We start from the raw sequence: 18,733 nt of genomic DNA, 5'->3' as shown, positions 1-18,733 counted from the left end.
ATTTTTTTTAAGTTCTAGACCTCGTACAGAAACCAAAATAGCACCATTTGATTCGCCGTTAAAAAACTGCATCAGATAGACACCTTTTTAGGCCTTAACAACCAAACTTCAAAATTTGACCTCACTTGACCTGACCTTGACCTGACCTCGACCTGAAATTCATCCAGAGGTGGTCCATATCACTTATTGAGTGTGCCTATTGAATTCTATGTGTAAAATGACCCATAAAACATGTGTCGCACATGCCCTTTTCTATATTTTGTTTTTGGTGACCTGACCTGACCTGACCTTGACCTTGACCTTTGAATGACATTGTATGCAATGAACATTGTCTTGGTAGTCTAAGAACACGTTTTGGGCAATCAGTCTCAGTCCATTCTTCGGCAACTACGGTGCAAGGCCGATACTGTAGAAACTTGCATTTTGTACCCTTGACCTGACCTTGACCTGACCTCTGACCTATTTAAGCAAAAAAAATCGGGCTCTTAAGATCCGCCTTGTTGAGAGCTTTCGATTGCCGTTTTCCCCGTCTATCTACGACCATCGGTTCGGAAGTTAGACAGGGGGGCAGAATCTGCCCCCCCCCCCCCCCCAGCAGGACACGTATGGCTGAATAGCCCAGCGGGGCGCGGGTGAAATAGTAAGTAAGTAGTTATTGCTTATTCAGAACGTGGAAGTGAGAAGTGCGTTTGTCTTATCTTTAAGAAAAACGCTTATTGGGACGGTAAGGGTGGCCCTATCCGATCAGGGATCTTGCTTTGAAATACTTGGTTATATCTTCACAACCGTGCAACCAATCAGCTGTCTATTATGTAAGGTATTCCCATCACTTGGCTCCTAATCCACTTCTCTGTGTAGTTAGTTCACATAACTACAGAAGACCGTTACAGTGCGGGCTATAGAAAGGACGGTAAATTCAGTTTGAAGTCATTGGAGATAACCAGATAACCAGTTTTGATTGTTTTAGTATCATATATGACCTTTCCTCGTAAAATATAAAGTACCAAAAATGATATATTAATATTGATATTTCGATCACAGATCTTCGTCGGAATTGCTAAAAATAGAGTTATCGGCTTTGCTCTTTTCTTTTGCTAGCAATTTTCCAACGAATATCTGTGATCGAAATATCTATATTAATATACCTATCCTTTTTGGTAATCTATATTTTACGAGGAAAGGTCATATGATACCTAAACTGGTTTAACTTAAACTGTTGTTGAGTGCTTGTGCGGTTCCTTGCACAAGCGCTCAACAACATTACACATAGCTTTAATTGCTATCTAAAATTGTATTTATGAATTTACTGTATGCCTGGCCTATTCAAATACATTAGCCAGAGGGGTGTGGTAATAACTGGTGTAAGCAAATTGACCACGGTCAAAAATGTATTACCAGAATGCACTTAAGCCAACATTTTGGGATGGTCTCGTTCCTAAGTCGGCTAAGAGCTTCAGTCCAGAAAATAAATTTTTCGTTGGCATACAGTAAAATACATACCAAACTCGGCCGGTGATAAATTTTCAAGACCTCAGTCCTTACTGATTTTTGAACTCGGCCTTCGGCCTCGTTCAAAAATCCAGTAAGGACCTCGGTCTTGAAAATTTATTTACACCGGCCTCGTTCAGTATTATATAAAACCGCCATGCAATTTTTATCTCCTTTAACACTTGACGTATTTCATCATATTTCAGTATGTAGAGCAACCAAACCATTGCTGTTTCTCGGATGAATGAAACCGTCCGGCTTGAATTGGTTGTCAAATACCTAATCAAAAAACGTAATAGTTCAGCATTCAATAATTTAAAAATATACCTTCGTTTTTTACATCGTTGCTAAAACACTCGGCAAGTTTCTAGATGATGGTACCTTCCTCTATCCTCACACGCCGTGTGCATGGATCCGAGAAAGAGAAAAGATGTTTGAGATCTGCTCCCACGGATCTTGATCTCAGAACCGATGGGATCATAGATCCAGCTCTCTCGCTTGCCGAGAGACCCATTGGAGTCATAGATGCATTTTTTTATCGGGATATGTTGAAAGCGTAACTCCTTGGGTACTCAATTTTTCGACACAGAAGTAGGTATTTTATTGTTTTGTGAATTTTTCTTTGACATGGAACCACCTCCAAGCATGGTTTGAAATGCTGCGCAGTGTGGGATCCAATTGGAACATAGATCCCTGTTTCTGGTTTGTCGATAGATCTATTAGATCAAAGATCCATTCAGATCATATAAGATCCACTAAGATCGTAGATCCACCTCTCAGCTCCATGAACACGTCTGGTGAAAGATCATCGACCTATATGTAGGCCGTGGGGGAGCCCATGATTACATCGAACATCAAAAACGCTCTTGGTTAGTCAAGAAAATACGACATGTCGTATATTTTGTATATTCCACACATAACATGCAATCAAAGAAGTCACCACTATTGCCTTTTCGACATTCATCCATATAAAGTATTTCAAATTTAAAAGCGCAGATGCTCATCATGCAGATATTTTAAAGACGGTGATCGCTAGCGTTAGTATCCACCGCTGTATCCACCGCCATTTCCACCGTGCCCACTACCGTATCCACCGCTGTTTCCACCATGTCCACCGCCGTGCCCACCGTTTCCACCGCCGTTTCCGCCGTGCGAGGCGTATCCCGAGTAGGTCACCTCGGCGTTGTGTCCGCCGTAGCCGTACTGGTCCGAGTGGTACTTGACGTGCTGGGTGCGGCCGTCCGGCAGCGCCACGCTGTAGTAGCCCTGGGCCGCCTTGCCGTCGTTGCTCTCGCTGTGGGAGAACTTGGGGCCGTAGTGCGGGTCGTCGACGCCGTAGGAGAACTTGTAGGAGGTGGGCACGCTGTGGTCGCCGCCATAGCCGACTCCGTGCCCGCCTCCGTGCCCGCCTCCGTGCCCGCCTCCGTGTCCGCCTCCGTGCCCGCCTCCGTGCCCGCCTCCGTGCCCGCCTCCGTGCCCGCCTCCGTGCCCGCCTCCGGCGCTGACGGCGGCCACCAGGAGCGATGCGATCACCAGCACCTTCATACTGCTACTGAGCTGTGGCTACACTGCTGTGGACGCTGGGTGGACTGGTGGTCTGACCGCTGGCCGTCTCCGTTATATACGGCTGGTCCGGGGCTGGTGATGGGGGCAGCCGAGGGTGACCGGGCTGACCTGGGCTCCCCTCACGACTGGGGTACAGCCGGGTCACGTCTGTGTCACATTTGGTGGCGCCGGGTGTCCCTGGGAGAGGGTTGTCCCTCGGGCACGCCTCAGTCGACACCTGGGGTCACCGTCTGGTCGTGATGTCAGTGGTGGTGCTGTCGTGTCTCCGGTCGTGGCCGTGAAGTTGGAACGACCGGCAAGGAAGTGCAAGTCAGGATACGCTCGCTTTAGCGGAGTATAAGCTGTTTACACGATTTGCTGTAACTGTGCATGAGGAGTTAGGACGACAATGACTTTGAAAACGACGTGACTTGTGATCGGGCGACACTGGAGGGTTGTGTGGAAACAGCATAGGCATGGGCGCTCTTCGGTCGTTTTTTCTTCTTCTTCTTTAGCAGCGTGCTGCCAGCTTGCTTGCTTTTTCTGATCATTTTATTGGTGAAATTCACGTGGTATGTGTGGTTGATCAATTAGAGGCTATCGCCTTACACCGTGAGATGTCAGGTTCACTTCATCTGGTTTCCTTATGGTCTTCTTTAGAACTAAAAACGACAATTTGGTGCCTAAGATTGCAATTGATTGTGATCGCAATTGTGAGCCCTGCACGTGGCTAAATGCAAAGTGGGATCATCGTCTGATTATGCGGGTCAGCTTATGTAGTCGGTCTCTCATAGAGTGCTTTCCTTAAGCGCAATCGGCCCAGCCGTTCTTCAGATGTAGAGGGCGGTCTATGCACGTGCACAAATGTAGCGAGGCCCCAACTGACTTTTGCAGTCCACTCTTATAACAGGTATTCAACGAAACGATTTTTTTTAGCACAGACAGCCCAGACGTTCTCGATAAGAATATAAAAGCGACCGTTAGAACAAATGGAACTATCTGACGTAGCACACCGCCTGACGATTGGTCGAGCCGGTGCATCGAGACATGTAGAAGTCTTGAAAGGCGCCACGGGGCCCGAACGCGTCCGGCCACTATTGCTGAGTTTTTCTTCTATTTAACCTCGCATTTCTCGTTTGCTCGTTAAAAAGTTATGCAATCGAAAGCATTTTCAAATGCAGTGTCTAACTGTCTACCGTCTAGTACGCTCATGCTTCCCTTCTAGACACTCCATGAACAACTAATTGTTAGACGTGACACGACTATACTCCAGTCGTGAGGAACTGAACTGCCCAGTTAAGACCGGTCACCCTCGGCTGCCCCCGGCACCAGCCCCGAACCCAGCCGTATATAACGGAGACGGCCAGCGGTCAGACCACCAGTCCACCCAGCGTCCACAGCAGTGTAGCCACAGCTCAGCAGCAGTATGAAGGTGCTGGTGATCGCATCGCTCCTGGTGGCCGCCGTCAGCGCCGGAGGCGGACACGGAGGCGGGCACGGAGGCGGGCACGGAGGCGGACACGGAGGCGGGCACGGAGGCGGGCACGGAGTCGGGCACGGAGGCGGTTATGGCGGCGACCACAGCGTGCCCACCTCCTACAAGTTCTCCTACGGCGTCGACGACCCGCACTACGGCCCCAAGTTCTCCCACAGCGAGAGCAACGACGGCAAGGCGGCCCAGGGCTACTACAGCGTGGCGCTGCCGGACGGCCGCACCCAGCACGTCAAGTACCACTCGGACCAGTACGGCTACGGCGGACACAACGCCGAGGTGACCTACTCGGGATACGCCTCGCACGGCGGACACGGCGGTGGAAACGGCGGATACGGTGGAAACGGCGGTGGAAACGGCGGTGGATACGGTGGAAACGGCGGTGGACACGGTGGAAACGGCGGTGGATACGGTGGAAACGGCGGCGGATACGGCGGTGGATATGGCGGCGGATACGGCGGTGGACACTAAAGTTGTCTTACGATAACTATGCCGATGAAACATATTCCGCTACCTCTACGTTCTGTGCTCTTATTTATTTCATCTTATGCACGTCTTATATTAAACTGAGAGACAAATACAACACGCATTTGATTGAGCATGAGATTTGGTTGAAGTTCATCGGAAATGAAGGCAACTTTTTGTAAATTCCTTTCATCGGAAATGAAGGCAACTTTTTGTAAATTCCTAACTCCTGCCATTTGACACATTGAAACGATATTTTAATCCCAAAACACTTCCGCGTGGGGCAGAGAGTGCGTGCTGGAGGCTGGTTTGTAGGCCAACACCTGCTTAGTGTTGTGAATCAGTTCCCCGCGAGGTCCTTGTATGGCTACTTCTCGACAGCCCGCCGGGGATTCAGACTTCCGTCGTAGGACTTCCGCTCAGTTGGGGCAGCTTTACACGGAAGCTCCACCGTCTCAGCTTTCAACAATGCATCGCGATTATCTTTTTAGGGTAAAATGTAAAGGTTTATTGAAAAAACGTATGCGCCATTGGAACTGTCAGCTGTCTGAGCAAATTTAAATGTAGTGAGATGTTTATAGCCTTGAACTTTTTCTCTCTGAAGTTTTTTACGTTTATCACTGCTTGAACCGTCAGTGTTCTTTGGGGTGGGGGTAAGGGGGGGGGAAGTTAATGGAGCTTGTATGATCTGACTAGTTAGAAATTCTGTCGGCGTTTATCGTGAAAAACTGATGATCTACACAGGTGGTGATCTCTCTTTCAACATGGCGCCCGTAGATCAGAGCTCGACCTCCTAGTTCGTTCCCGAGCCGTCGATTGTCATCCTGTATCGACTGCCATAGCTTAATGGCGATGTCGGTCGGGCTTCGATAGGGTGTGATGAACGACTGCCGTCCGCGTTCTCAACCCCCCCCCCCCCCCGGGTCACCTCTCCCCCCGCTCTCTCAATTGGTGCGGGTTGGTGACGGCTGAGCAGTGTTGCCAAACGGCGGGACGGGGCATGGTGCTTAGCGGTGTGGTGCTGAGAGTGTCGCGCAGAGACTGTGAGGCAAGCTGATCGTAACGCAATAGTGGAGTCGGGCTAGATCGTGTATAGACGCAGTCTCTATATTTCCGTAAAAGTCCATGATAAGCAAGGTGTATTTAGGCCTACTGAAGTGAGCTAAAAGGTCTGCAAAGTCTACGAGACGCCTCAATGCGCAGGTTAAAAAGGAAATTATCGATGTAAGTGAGTCGCTTTACCACGCGCATTGCATATAGCACCATCAGGTTTCGTTTTAATCTTTAATAACTCAGCTCTGTGCATCGTAATGAAAATTAACCGTAAACTTATTTGTTAAAATAAGCCGGTCCCGTAGCTCAGTTGGTAGAGCGTTGGACTCCGCGTGGTGAGAGCACGCGTTCCCGGTTACAACAGTCCGGGTTCGAAGCGCGACGGGCGCTTGACATTTATGGGCCTCCTGACAGGTATGGTTGCAGTTGGTGGCAGGCCGTAGCCAGGTGAAGTCAGTGAGGGGACCGGCCGTGCGCGGCTATGTACGCACGTTAAACTTTGGACTCTAAATTCTGCCATAGAACTGGAATTGCGCGATCGGAGGGTAGAGGGCAGGGTCACCGCAACAAGCTTCGCTTAGCGGTGGCTCTGTCCTTGTGAATCCTTCCCATCAAAAGGTTCGGACTAAATTAACAAAAAAAAAATGACGGTATTGTATAGTGTAATGTAGGTCGTTTTCAGCTATTTTAAACATTTTACCTGCATATTTTTCTCATAAAGTTGATAAAATACATACAGTTATTAATTCTAATGTACATAATTAATGCCTGTACAAGTATTAGTTAAATTCGGCTTGTCAATACAATTATTAGTGCAATTCTTAATGATATTAACATATTTTTGACTTGTGTATCATATAGTCCTAAGTAATGAAGTGTCCGACGTATCTAATTGAAATTGAAAGATGCAAAAAATTGTATGAAAATATTGCAGTTTATGTTTCAACTTTCAACTCTTGATAATACTATTTTATCAGTTAAACGTTACTAGGTATTTGTTCTGTATGCGATTCATGAGAAGCTTCTGCGATAATTATATGCTTATTCACGCATGCTTCCACCCCACTGAAGTTGAACCACTAAACAAATTGCATTCCTTTGCTGAAAGCGCTTCTACTCTAATTACTTATTTACATCACTGTGCAGTGTGCATTGTTACTGTTTTATAGTACGCGATGACGTTTACAAAGAGTCGTCGGGTGCAATCGTTTGATCGCGGCGTTTACGGTTTCCTACGTCAAGGCGTGCTGCTGCCTTTAGTATGTCTGCAGCTAAAATGACTGCTTCGATCCGACTGCCCTTCCGGATTAAATGGGCAAAGGTCACGCCAACATTGCGCTATTCTAGACGAGGACAAACTGAGGGTATTTGCGAAGGCATGAGACTGGATGAACTTAGCACCCAATAAATCATATAGGGCAATGATTTATTTAAAAAAAAGAGTATTTATCACTGTATGTCTTTGCACTGTTATGATTTAGGGATGCCCGTACACAATTTTTCTCCATTAGACGCGTCATGATACTGTGTACTCAAACCAATTGTCGGTCTGTTACAGAGACTAACAAACCTCTCCGTCCTATTTTCCAGGTCGGGAAGCTTCCCTCAGTTGCATTCCCGGACCTCGCCCGAGCGGGTGGAGGTGACAGCCCCCGCGTACCCACCGCCATCGCCGCCGGCACCGGCCCCCTCACCGGCCCCCGGTCCCTCGCAGGGCCGCGCCCTGGCCGAGGGACCGGGACCGGGGCTGGGACCAGGACCAGGACCAGGACCGCCGCCCGGACCGCCGCGAGTCCCCGTCTCCATCATGCACACTGACCGTCGTGACAGGTAAGATTTATATCCAAATATTGTAGCAATTAACTGTCATTTGGTAATTAGGTTGTGCTTACGACAGTGGACGCTACGACTGTGTAGTTTGTTTTCTACTGCTGTGTCATTTGGACATGACTTCCTGGCGCTTGTGCCGTAGCTCTATTATTCACGATCCGTTTACGTGCAGCTCATCGCGTTTGGCCGGCGTGGCCGGTGAGTCTGACGGTGTTTTATTGATCGCAGTCACGCCACGGAGGAGTTTCTGGCCAGCTGCGCGGACGGCGACTCGGACGACCTGGACGAGATCGCGCCCTGTCTGGACGACGACAATGACCTGGCGTCGGTGCACACCAAAAGCATGAAACAACAGAGCTGGTGGGTATCGTTGATATTACAATAAAGGCGTTAGGAATATGAAGTAGTTACACGGAACATTAAAAAATGCCTACCAATGTTCAGTTCCTGATTAAGATAAGTGCCAGAAGCGAAACCTTTTGATGCGGGTTAGAAGTCACACTATTTGGGCCATATGATTTACAAACGGTAAATTCGGAAATTTAAGTCGAGAAAGCCAACTTATCTTTATAAGTTTGTGAACTTTCAAATGTGACACTGCCCCTAACCGACGATATTTTTACAATTGCCTATAAGCTGGCGTATTTTATTGGCCCCTGTATGTAGACTAATTTTGCATTATTATTTTAAGACGATTTAGTTATGCACTGAAATAATTGAACCCATTGGATAAAGGCATGCTGTGTGATTGTTAGTTAATTGGGACTTTAGGGTGCCTCGAACATAAGGCTGGTCACAATGACTTATCCGTGGTTTTAACACAAGTCGGACTTCTTATAGCAATTCGCGAAAATACGACCTTCTCGAAGTTTACCAGCCACAGTAGTGTGTTATGGGACACATTGCTAGGATTCCAATCAGTGCCAGCAACCGTCGCCAAACTCCTAGCGCTGCCAGCATTGGTGCATTCAACTGGGCTCGAGCCAATCGTCTAAATGCGCGTCTTACACCATGCAGACTCTGTGCTGTTGGTGCGACTCGAGCCGACAAAATAACCCCACACTGCCGAATACTTATTTGTTGTGTTTATGGACAGCCATTTCAAGCGCCAGTGCCGACAAAAATTACCAAACGCCTAGTTAATAATTAATCTGTCGCAACATCCTGCATTGCAAGCGTGACATCGATGGAGCATAACCTAAGGTCAGTTCGACACAGGAAGCAGGTCGTTTAGGGAGGGGAAGTGGGTCTGATTGGACGTGATCCCTTCGGAGATCGGCTGTGAACAGGCGAACCAACCGTCGCTCTCGTGTGGAGCCTGCCGAGCGGTTGTGTGGGGCAGTTGGTTCGAGCGGCTGGCGGCGGCCGTGCTTGTGAAGGATTGGGTGGACGCTACGGAGGCCAGACAAGTGCGGCAAGGTTGGGGTGACTGGTGGTGAAGGAAAATCGTGAAGTGAAGAGTGAATTATTTTGCTAAGCTGAGAAAATCGAGCATTGAAGAGTAAAACGGAACATTTTATTCAATTGACGAGTGGAGAAGAAACAAAAGATCCAAACTTCAGGAACCAACGCTTTTCTTATTCTTGGAAATATTTTAATCTTTTTAACCTCAACAGCTAAGCTAAGCTACAAGCTAGAGCTCAGTTTCGCATGAATCATTGAATCCAACCACCAATACTTGCTTATTTTGTTGTTCTTTATTCCAAATTGAAATAGAACCACCTCCAACTGTGCCTATCATGGGCGACAGCAGTCCACGTCATCGGCCGCCCAGTGTAACCTTTACCCCGCCGGCCACGCCGCCACGCCCCTGGAAACTAAGGGTCGGGGGCGAGGGGGAGCCGGCCGTCCTCTTCACTCTGGATGAGGAGATAGATCAGGAGCAGCAACAGGAGAAGGAGGAGGAGTTCGCGGAGGACGGAATTGCAAGCAATGCAGACAGTGCAAATTGCGAGTGGCTGAGAGACCGACTGTCTCGATTTTACATCAGGTGGGGCAGTTGTCATGTTTCCAAACGACGAAAATATCCGAAAGCCCCTCCCCCGATTCGTTTTTGTTTACAGACTACGCTCAGTGGTATCCTAGCCGACTAATGCAGCCGGTTGACAGGGTTGAAGCTGATTCACGTTTTTCTGCTCTTAATTTTTTTTTTTTTTTGAAATAAATTTAGCTCGAATGTTTGAATGGACGGATCGACAGAGCCGAGGCCCACGCTAAACAGAGCTTGTTGCGTAGACCCCGACTCCTACCACCGGATCGCGCAATTCCGGATGACGGGAGAATTTAGATGCCAAGGTTCAACGTGCCCTTCAAAGCCGGACACGACCTGTCCCACTCAACTGACTTTAACTGGCTGCGGCTGCTCCCACCAACCGCAGACCATCCCCGTCAGGAGTCTCAAATATCGAACGCCGGAGCGACTCGAACCAGGCCTCTCACTAGTCCGGTGCTCTACCAAGTGAGCTACGGGACAGGCCAATTCACTGTTATTTTCTCACCGGCAGTGAGTCGCTGATGCTGGTGCTGAGTGCGCTCTACTGTAAGCTGCTGGTGGTGATCGGTCTCGCCTTCCCCCTCTCCGAGGTCATATCGCCGGAAATACCGCCGTTCTATTACAATGTGAGTCGAAGTCCGGCCCCTGTCGCTGCTTCAATTGTTCTTAACGTCAGCAGGATTTGTCTATGTGTCGTATACCTACACTTGAAGCTATCCCTATAGCTTTGTCATCATTTGTCAGAAATACCCGAATTGGGTAAATGTGAGCCTTGATGACATCCAGCTACTTCTCTGGTTGCGATTTGCGTTGGTTTTCTGTTCGTTACGAAGTTTGGACGTGATATTGGACATTGTTACGCTAATAGGCGGTCAGCACGGACATGCCCATCGCTCTTACTGTGCTCTCTACCACACATCTGTTTCAGGCATTCTACATATTCTTGTACAGCGTCAGCATTCTGTTCCTGTTGTACGTGTACATGTTCCTCATGCGAGACCTGTCCGGGTCCTCATCGTCGCCGGGCTCTTCAAAGCTGTCCAAGCTCTCCAGTGCCAGCGTCTCTAGGCTCAGTAAGTCACGACCGCAAGGACGAGTGTCATTAACATTTCGTCACTTTGGTGATCGTGTTCAGTTGTAAAGTGGTATGAACCTGTTCTGTACCCACAGTGTACACTGTGCATACACTGTACAGTCAAGTATTAACCCGCGCGGGGCTGGGGTCTCCAGCCGAACGCGCGGGGCTGGGGGGGGGGTAAATTTTACCCCCCCTGTTATCTCCCGAACTAATGGTCCGATTTGGAAAATTCAAACGCCAATCGAAAGCTCTCATCACGAACTACTAAAAACATGTACTTAATTTAAAGTTTGAGGTCAAGGTCAAGGTCAGGTCAAGGGTACAAATTGCAAGTTTCTACAGTATCGGCCTTGCACCGTAGTTGCCGAAGAATGGAGTCATGGACTGAGACTGATCGCCCAAAACGTGTTCTTAGGCTACCAATACAATATTCGTTGCATACAATATCATTCAGAGGTCAAGGTCAAGGTCAGGTCAGGTCAGGTCAGGTCACCAAAAAACAAAATATAGAAAAGGGCATGTGCGACACATGTTTTATGGGTCATTTTACTCATAGAATTCAATAGGCTCACTCAATAAGTGATATGGACCACCTCTGGATGAATTTCAGGTCGAGGTCAGGTCAAGGTCAGGTCAAGTGAGGTCAAATTTTGAAGTTGGTTGTTAAGGCCTAAAAAGGTGTCTATCTGATGCAGTTTTTCACGGCGAATCGAATGGTGCTATTTTTGTTTCCGTACGAGGTCTAGAACTTCCAAAAAAGTCATTTTTCGAAAATTTTGTGTGTCGTGACGTCATAAAATTTTGAATAACTCCCACATTTTTGAACCGATTCTTCTAAAATTTGGTATGTGGGTGCACATAGACCACTTCTCTGACATATATTCCGGTTTTTTCGATAGACTCAAAATTTTGGATTTTATAATGATTTTCCCAAAAAAATCAGTTTTTTGAAAAAATTTAGGCCAAAATCCAAAATTTTCAAAAAACCGAGATAGCCATTTGATAGACAAAGTAAAATTACGTATAACCTTTTTTGTTACGTCTTGATTCCTTTAAAAATGAAGATGTTAGCGGCGTTTGAACTTTTGCCGTTTTTGAGGCGAAAATGGCGAACATGACGTCACTAAAACGTCAATTTCTCAAAAATTTTCCGACTGATTTCGCTCAAATTTTCAGGGAACGTGTCAAATTGATGTAAGAAAAGGTACTGAAAGTTTGGCGGCGCTGCGCGCCGCCGTTTTTGAGATATCGCAAAAATTCGCGAGGGGGGGTAAAATTTACCCCCCCCCAGCCCCGCGCGGGTTAATTAACGATGAAATGACGATGCCTCAGTTTTTGTTTTAATAAGACAGGACATTCCGCTCATAAAGAAAAGGTTCCTTTGTTACGTGCTCAGACTTTGTCAATAGGTGAATTGGATGACATTGCTCTTCTCTCTCCTGAAATGCAGAGTGTAACACCTGATTTATGCCACCCATGGTATTCCTAATGTTTTGCTCTATGTCATTTTGCCAGGCCCGAGTGGTCGACGGGTTACAAAGAAAAGCGGTGATAAGTCACGCAAAGGCTAGTTTTGACAATTTGTCTTTGTTGATGTAGTGTTGAATCAGCATTCCTAGTGATCTCTCTTCCTAATACAATAGATGTTCTTTGTGCAATGTCGGTTGATATATTATTTGTAGAGCAGTGGAGCATGAAACGAATGATTTAACGCAAATTAATGTTTAAACACAATGTATGTCATTACTGTAGTGCCGAAGGCATGCTGTTTTGCACTGTATTTCCCCATCATTTGTTCCGCTCGACCTACTTTATTAGACCTTTCATTCACGATCTTCCACTGCATTACGTTTTAGATAGACTTGTGCACGACTTCATATAACAACACCTGTTGCATAGTGACAAATGACAATGCTATGAAGGTGTCCATTCTGCCGTCGGTATTTCCAGTGGCATGCAAGGACAAATGCGACTCAGTGAAGTAATTATGCAGGGATAAATGGGATTGAGCGAAATACCTTATTCGTTTTTTTAATTGCATGTAACAAATAATATTGTTCACCCTTTGCAGACAAACTCGTATGCGCGCTGCAATATTTAGCCCACGATGAACTGATTGAGCTGGCAACCGATGGTCATATATACCGAGAATGGCTCGAGAACTGTTCGATGTTTCTTACAGACCGACTGCTGCGCCCGGAGGCTTCACAGCGAGACAAGCTGGGCCGTGACCTGGACTCCATCAGTCAGACCAGCCGCGCCTCTCAGAGAAAACCGTACCAGGTGTTGGTGGCCAACTACGGCAGCTTCTACCTCCGCATGGGAGCTGTCCGTGAGTAAGACAGTGGTAAACAAGGGAAAACTGCTTTGAAATATTCACTTTCTAACCAAGTGACTTTCTAATTTCTAATCCAGCAGATTTAAAAGGATCGTCTTGAATGGCCTGTGCAGTGTGCAGTTCGCTATCTGAATGCCCTAACTCGTCCGTCCTTCAAATTCATGTGAATTTAGCTTGTTCAACGATTTTTAGACGCTACGACTTTTCCCTGCATTCACTGTGCGATGGTATCGCTTTCTAGTCACAGCGGAACTTGACTTTATTTGTTGTGATCGGCTCCTTGACCCTGCTGTTTGCCTACAGTGTTTGGAATCGGCAGTATGATCTACTGTGGTCTCTCGATGGGTCAGTATTTCGAGATGCCTGCCCTGGACGAGTGCACCAACATTCTGGTGGTGGTTACTCCCGGACTACGGCTTGCCTTCACTTTTGTCCAGATGTACTTCATTTTCCTCAACGCCAGTGTAAGTAGGAAGGTGATATGCATAATGTGTACGTTTATATTCAGGAAGTTAAAGTAAGGTTAGTCTCGGCGACAACTTACTTTCTGAGTCTCGTGTAAGTTCACGATCTATGACATAGCCGACAAAGAAACCTTTTTGTAGGGCAGCAAAGTTGAGCTTGAAAAAAAAAAAACACAGCTAGCGTGAACTTATTGCGCCCATAAACGCACTTTCTGCTTTGCAGTCAAGTGGCGTAGTTTGAAACGCTATTTTCTTCTTCAGAGGCGGTGAGTTCCGAACATAACAACTCGAGAAAAACAAGCCAGTTCATTTCCTTCAACGACACGCGTATTGATCTGCCTTCCCCAAACACCCATTGCTGTCTTTCGGACGTTCCCTTTTCAGTGAAGCGTTTCATCACCTTGTAACCTTCACTTGCTCCTCGTTTAGAGCCATTTGTTTCGCACTAACACCCGTTAATTTCTCTGCTCTACAGATGTGTGTGAACCAGCACAAGCTGGTGGCGCGGTTCGGCCTGATGCACATGGTGGGCACCAACCTCTGTGTCTGGCTAAACGTGGTGATTGAGGAGACGAAGCACGAGCTGGTGCACCTGCTGCACAAGCTGGATCATGATGCCGACTCACTGCGAATTCCCGGGGGTCTGGATGACAGCAATGAGTGTAAGTGGGTGGCGACGATTGTCGTGGTATTTGATTGATTGATTGATTCATTCATTCATTTACTTATTTATTTACTTTGGTGATTTCGAACGAAGAGCGTAGTTTTATTGTATTCATTATATTAATTTTAATTAATTATTCATAACATAAATTATGAATTTATGAATTATAGTTTTGAGTACAGTCCCATTAAAAGAAAAGAACGCTGCGAGCCTGAAGAAGATGCACTCTGCTTAGTCTGTAATGCAGTACATTTTCCGTGCAATGATTTTTTTCTTCAATTCCCATAGGGTCTCTCCATAACCGACGCCTGCTCGTTTTCCAGCGTTGTCCTCGTCCTCCGAGAGCGCTGAAGTGAGCTCCGAGACGGCCACACTGCTGGAGGACCTGGGTCACTTCAGGACGACCCTGGACGGCACCTCGCTCACCAAGTGTATGCGCTCCGACATCATGGGTCAGCTGGTGAACTCGGCGGCGCCGTTCCTCTTCCCCTGCACCATCGAGTACTCGCTCATCTGCGCGGCCACGCTTTACGTCATGTGGAAGAACCTCAACAAGCTGAACACGGTCTGTGTGGTGCCCGACCTCAGCCTCTCGGTGGTGACCGATAAGCTGAAGAAACATCAGTATTCAGTCGATTGTGCAAGGTAAGTTCATTCAAAGAAGTCGTGATCGTTTTGTTTTTAGACGGTTGGTATTTGTAAGTGAGCAATAAGCAGGGGAGCATTGTTATAGGTCCTGGATGTTATTGATCTGATGATGACGCTTTGAAAGGTCAATCGTGACCTCTATCAAACAGAAACCCATAAAGTAACGCGACTGTCCCACAAGTCAAACACTTAGCTAAATTGAGCTATATGTTGAAATGAACACTGCAGAGCCGTGATGTTCCATGGAGAAGCACAAGTTTATGTGAGGAAGCATACAGTTAAAGCTGTTTACTTTCCTACGTCAATCCCTAAGATATATTAATTTACATTTCATGTCTTTAGAATCGCACGTTAAACTTGCGAGCCAAGTTTTACTTTAATTCATAAGAAGGCGCTGTTAATGGAAAACATTTTAGCAATGTGCTTCGTTCTGAATACTTAATGATGCGACGTCCACTTATGAATAAGCAATGCCTACTTTCCACGCTGTTGAATGTGTTGCTGTCGCTTTACTGCCGTCAAACATTCACCGTAGCATCGGCTGCCAAAACACGCTTACCATTCTGCACTTCCAGGGCTTCCAAGGGTCTGTTTCTGGGAATACTGGTGTTCGTCGCCTCGGTCATCTCTCTGATTCTATTCTTCGTGCTCATCAACAACGGTGCCACTCGCTCGGTGGCTATCATGAGTGCCAGCATGACGGAGCTGGTGCTGTACAGCGTCACCGTCCTGGCCACGCTGGTCGGCATGATACAGATCCAGCGACTCAGGTGGGTTCGTGAGGAAAGTGGAGAGGCTAGTAGGGATGATACAGACACAGCAACTCAGGCTAGTTCGCTCAGAGAGCGGAGAGGCTATAGTAGGGATGTTACAGACACAGCGACTCAGCCTTGTTTGCTTGGATCAGGCTGGTGGTTACGTTACCAACTGCTCCTGTGGGAATAGTCGAGCACAGTGAAAGCGACCGAGTTATACCGCTCAATTGCTAAATTGCAGACACTAATGACTCGTATTTTTCAGGTACGATTCTGAGCGAAACATCGAGTTGGATAACATCCTGCTGGTGGTGGCGCAGACGGGCGTCTACCTGTACGCCTCCTTCAACATCATCGGCTCGCACTTCTCTGGCGACCTCTACCAGCTCATCACCGGCATCATGTCCATAGTGCAGGTGAGGTGTGGCAGGTGAACCAGGTCATCACCGGCATCATGTCCATAGTGCAGGTGAGGTGCGGGCACAGGTGAACCAGGTGAGCTAGATACAGGTGAGACAGGCGATGTGAGAACTGTCGGCTCGGGGTGCTAAAGACATGACACGGGTGAAGACCAAAACATGCTTTATTGCACGCGGCGTAGCTGAGGACAATAATGCTTGTTGAAGTCTTCGCCCGAGGGCTATAACGAGCCTGTCCGACCGCCTGTCCAGTGTCCATGGTATATAAAACAAGCATATGTCCGCCAATAGACGCTGACGCATGGTAGAATTTATACATATGGTAAAGTAGCTATGAAGTCAAATAAGTTATGTAACGTAACAGCTTGAGGTCAGACGTTTAGTGTAATAAGAAGAAGGCACAAGTGCATATTCATATGATGTATGTGCATATTTTTGCGTTCTTATGTGGCTATAAAGCATGCTTTGTGTTGCATTGTGCAACGTAAAATTGCAGTTCACTTTCGTCGTGCCAAACCTGTCGTTTACTTGCATCGACCTGTAGTTAGTTGCTTTATAGTTAGTTATGTGCAACATTGCACACTTATTTTCACATCTGTATCGAAGCCTGTATCTTCAATTTTTAGTGTAAGTTGTCAGATGACCGACCTATGAATGCCTTTTAATGAGAGAGAAAGACAGAGAGAGAGAGAGAGAGAGAGAGAGAGAGAGAGAGAGAGAGAGAGAGAGAGAGAGAGAGAGAGAGAGAGAGAGAGAGAGAGAGAGAGAGAGAGAGAGAGAGAGAGAGAGAGAGAGAGAGAGAGAGAGAGAGAGAGAGAGAGAGAGAGAGAGAGAGAGAGAGAGAGAGAGAGAGAGAGAGAGAGAGAGAGAGAGAGAGAGAGAGAGCGAGAGCGAGCGAGAGAGGCATCGGCGTAGTTCACATTCTCTCCCTAGATGTCTCTGCCGTCAAACGCCTGAATGATGCTGTACCGCATGACAATCAAGTTCTCATTGCATCGGCTAGATGTCTCAAGAAGAATCCCGCTATGCGCCAGGTTAACCCGCGCCCCACTGGGGTCTGTGTATAACACGCCCTACTGGGGGGGGGGGGGGGGGGGCTATTCATAGCCCCCCTCCTAACTCCGAAACTACTGGGCCGATCGTCAAAATTCAAACGGCGTCTGATAGCCCCGGAAAAACTGTCGAGCGAAACCTAATTTCATTGACCTCGAGGTCACCGATGACGTCACAGGTCAGGTCAAAGTAAAAATTATTAGCACTTTGGCTTGTTCACATTTTGGGCTCTGGCCGCCGTCTTACAAGTCAGATCAGGCTCATTTTTGGTTTCCACACTCGTGAACAGATGCTCTAGATACCTTGAGGGTACCAAACTTGTACTTTGATTTTCAGGTCAGGGTCAGGTCATCACAGGTCACGAAAATATTATATCATGCGTCGGTCACGTGACACATGTTTTATGGTCCATTTAGGCCATAGAGTTCGAATTTGATGTCGTCTGTGCCATTCAAGGTCATTTTGAGTCGAAATTAGCTTAGGTCAGGTCACTTTCAGGTCAAAAAAGGTCAAATTTTGAAGTTGAAATTTTTCAACAAAAAAGGTGTCTATTGGATGCAGTTTGAGCTCAGGAACACGATGGTGCCATTTATATTGGTGCACGATGCCAAATACGTACTGAAAAATTGATTTGAAAAATTAATAATTGTGAATTTTTTGCAATAATGCGTATAACTTGGCCATTTTTGAAGATATTTAGCTAAAACTTGCTAGAGTTAGTCATAATCATGCGTTCTGTCACATATATTCTGGTTTTTTTCGAAAAGTCAAAAACTTTTTGAAAAAAAATATAAAAATATAAATTTTGAATATTATTATATCAAATTTTCAAAATTTTCAAAATTTTGAAAATCCGAGATAGCAGTTTGATAGGGCGGTCAATTTTGAGTCCTTTCATGCAAAGAAATTGGATCTAGCTTAAAAACTGAGCTCTTGGGAGCGATTGCCGTGGTTCAATGTTTTGCGTCGAAATCGGACGAACATGACGTCACTCTGACGTCATTTCCGGCCGACCTATGGTAGCTACGAAGTTCAAATTTTGACACAAGGTGTCAAATTGATGCAGCCGAAGGTACTGAAAGTTTGGCGTCGATTCGTCAAGCGGTTTGGAAGTTATTGCAGAAAAACGGGAGGGGGGCTATAAATAGCCCCCCCCCCCAGTGGGGCGCGGGTTAAGGCAAAGGTGTAAAAAAGCTTTATGAAGCTGGGCTATGCCAATATAATGAAGAGCTTTTATTTACCTCCCACGCTGTTTCCTTTGCTCTTGAATGACATACCGATGTGTCATTTTTCAGGTGACGATGCAGACGATGTTCATTTTGGACGCCTCATGCCGCCAGGCCAGCCGGAGTAGTCAGGTGAGAATTCTAAATGAACATATTCATCAAAAGTCTATATTAGCCATGCCTAAATAACATTTCTCATATTTGTCTGCTACTAAGAAAACA

At 46.7% G+C, this 18,733-nt stretch overlaps 2 protein-coding genes across 3 annotated transcripts in view; both read left to right on the top strand.

Annotated features, from left to right (window-relative positions):
- LOC122366867 (proton channel OtopLc-like) overlaps window positions 1-18,733 on the top strand; it is a 49,317-nt gene that overhangs the window by 28,765 nt on the left and 1,819 nt on the right. The window contains exons 2-13 of one of the 2 annotated variants that reach the window (XM_043339506.1): window positions 7,634-7,873; window positions 8,102-8,233; window positions 10,378-10,492; window positions 10,795-10,939; window positions 12,460-12,510; window positions 13,127-13,276; window positions 13,586-13,746; window positions 14,222-14,408; window positions 14,734-15,055; window positions 15,634-15,828; window positions 16,079-16,229; window positions 18,581-18,643. In XM_043339506.1, the coding sequence (XP_043195441.1) occupies window positions 7,634-7,873; window positions 8,102-8,233; window positions 10,378-10,492; window positions 10,795-10,939; window positions 12,460-12,510; window positions 13,127-13,276; window positions 13,586-13,746; window positions 14,222-14,408; window positions 14,734-15,055; window positions 15,634-15,828; window positions 16,079-16,229; window positions 18,581-18,643 (1,912 nt within the window). The remainder of the gene's footprint in view (window positions 1-7,633; window positions 7,874-8,101; window positions 8,234-10,377; window positions 10,493-10,794; window positions 10,940-12,459; window positions 12,511-13,126; window positions 13,277-13,585; window positions 13,747-14,221; window positions 14,409-14,733; window positions 15,056-15,633; window positions 15,829-16,078; window positions 16,230-18,580; window positions 18,644-18,733) is intronic. The other variant, XM_043339507.1, reaches the window with a different exon arrangement.
- Window positions 4,383-5,123, top strand: LOC122366869 (glycine-rich protein DOT1-like). Its single transcript, XM_043339508.1, has one exon. The coding sequence runs from the start codon at window positions 4,460-4,462 to the stop codon at window positions 4,994-4,996; it is 537 nt and encodes a 178-aa protein (XP_043195443.1). The 5' UTR covers window positions 4,383-4,459; the 3' UTR covers window positions 4,997-5,123.

This window comes from Amphibalanus amphitrite, unplaced genomic scaffold (genome assembly GCF_019059575.1).
Source record: "Amphibalanus amphitrite isolate SeventyFive unplaced genomic scaffold, NRLGWU_Aamphi_draft 000835F_arrow, whole genome shotgun sequence".
NCBI classification, from domain to species: Eukaryota; Metazoa; Arthropoda; class Thecostraca; order Balanomorpha; family Balanidae; genus Amphibalanus; species Amphibalanus amphitrite.
The sequence above is the reverse complement of the archived record's forward strand: the minus strand, read 5'-3'. Positions and strand labels throughout refer to the sequence as shown.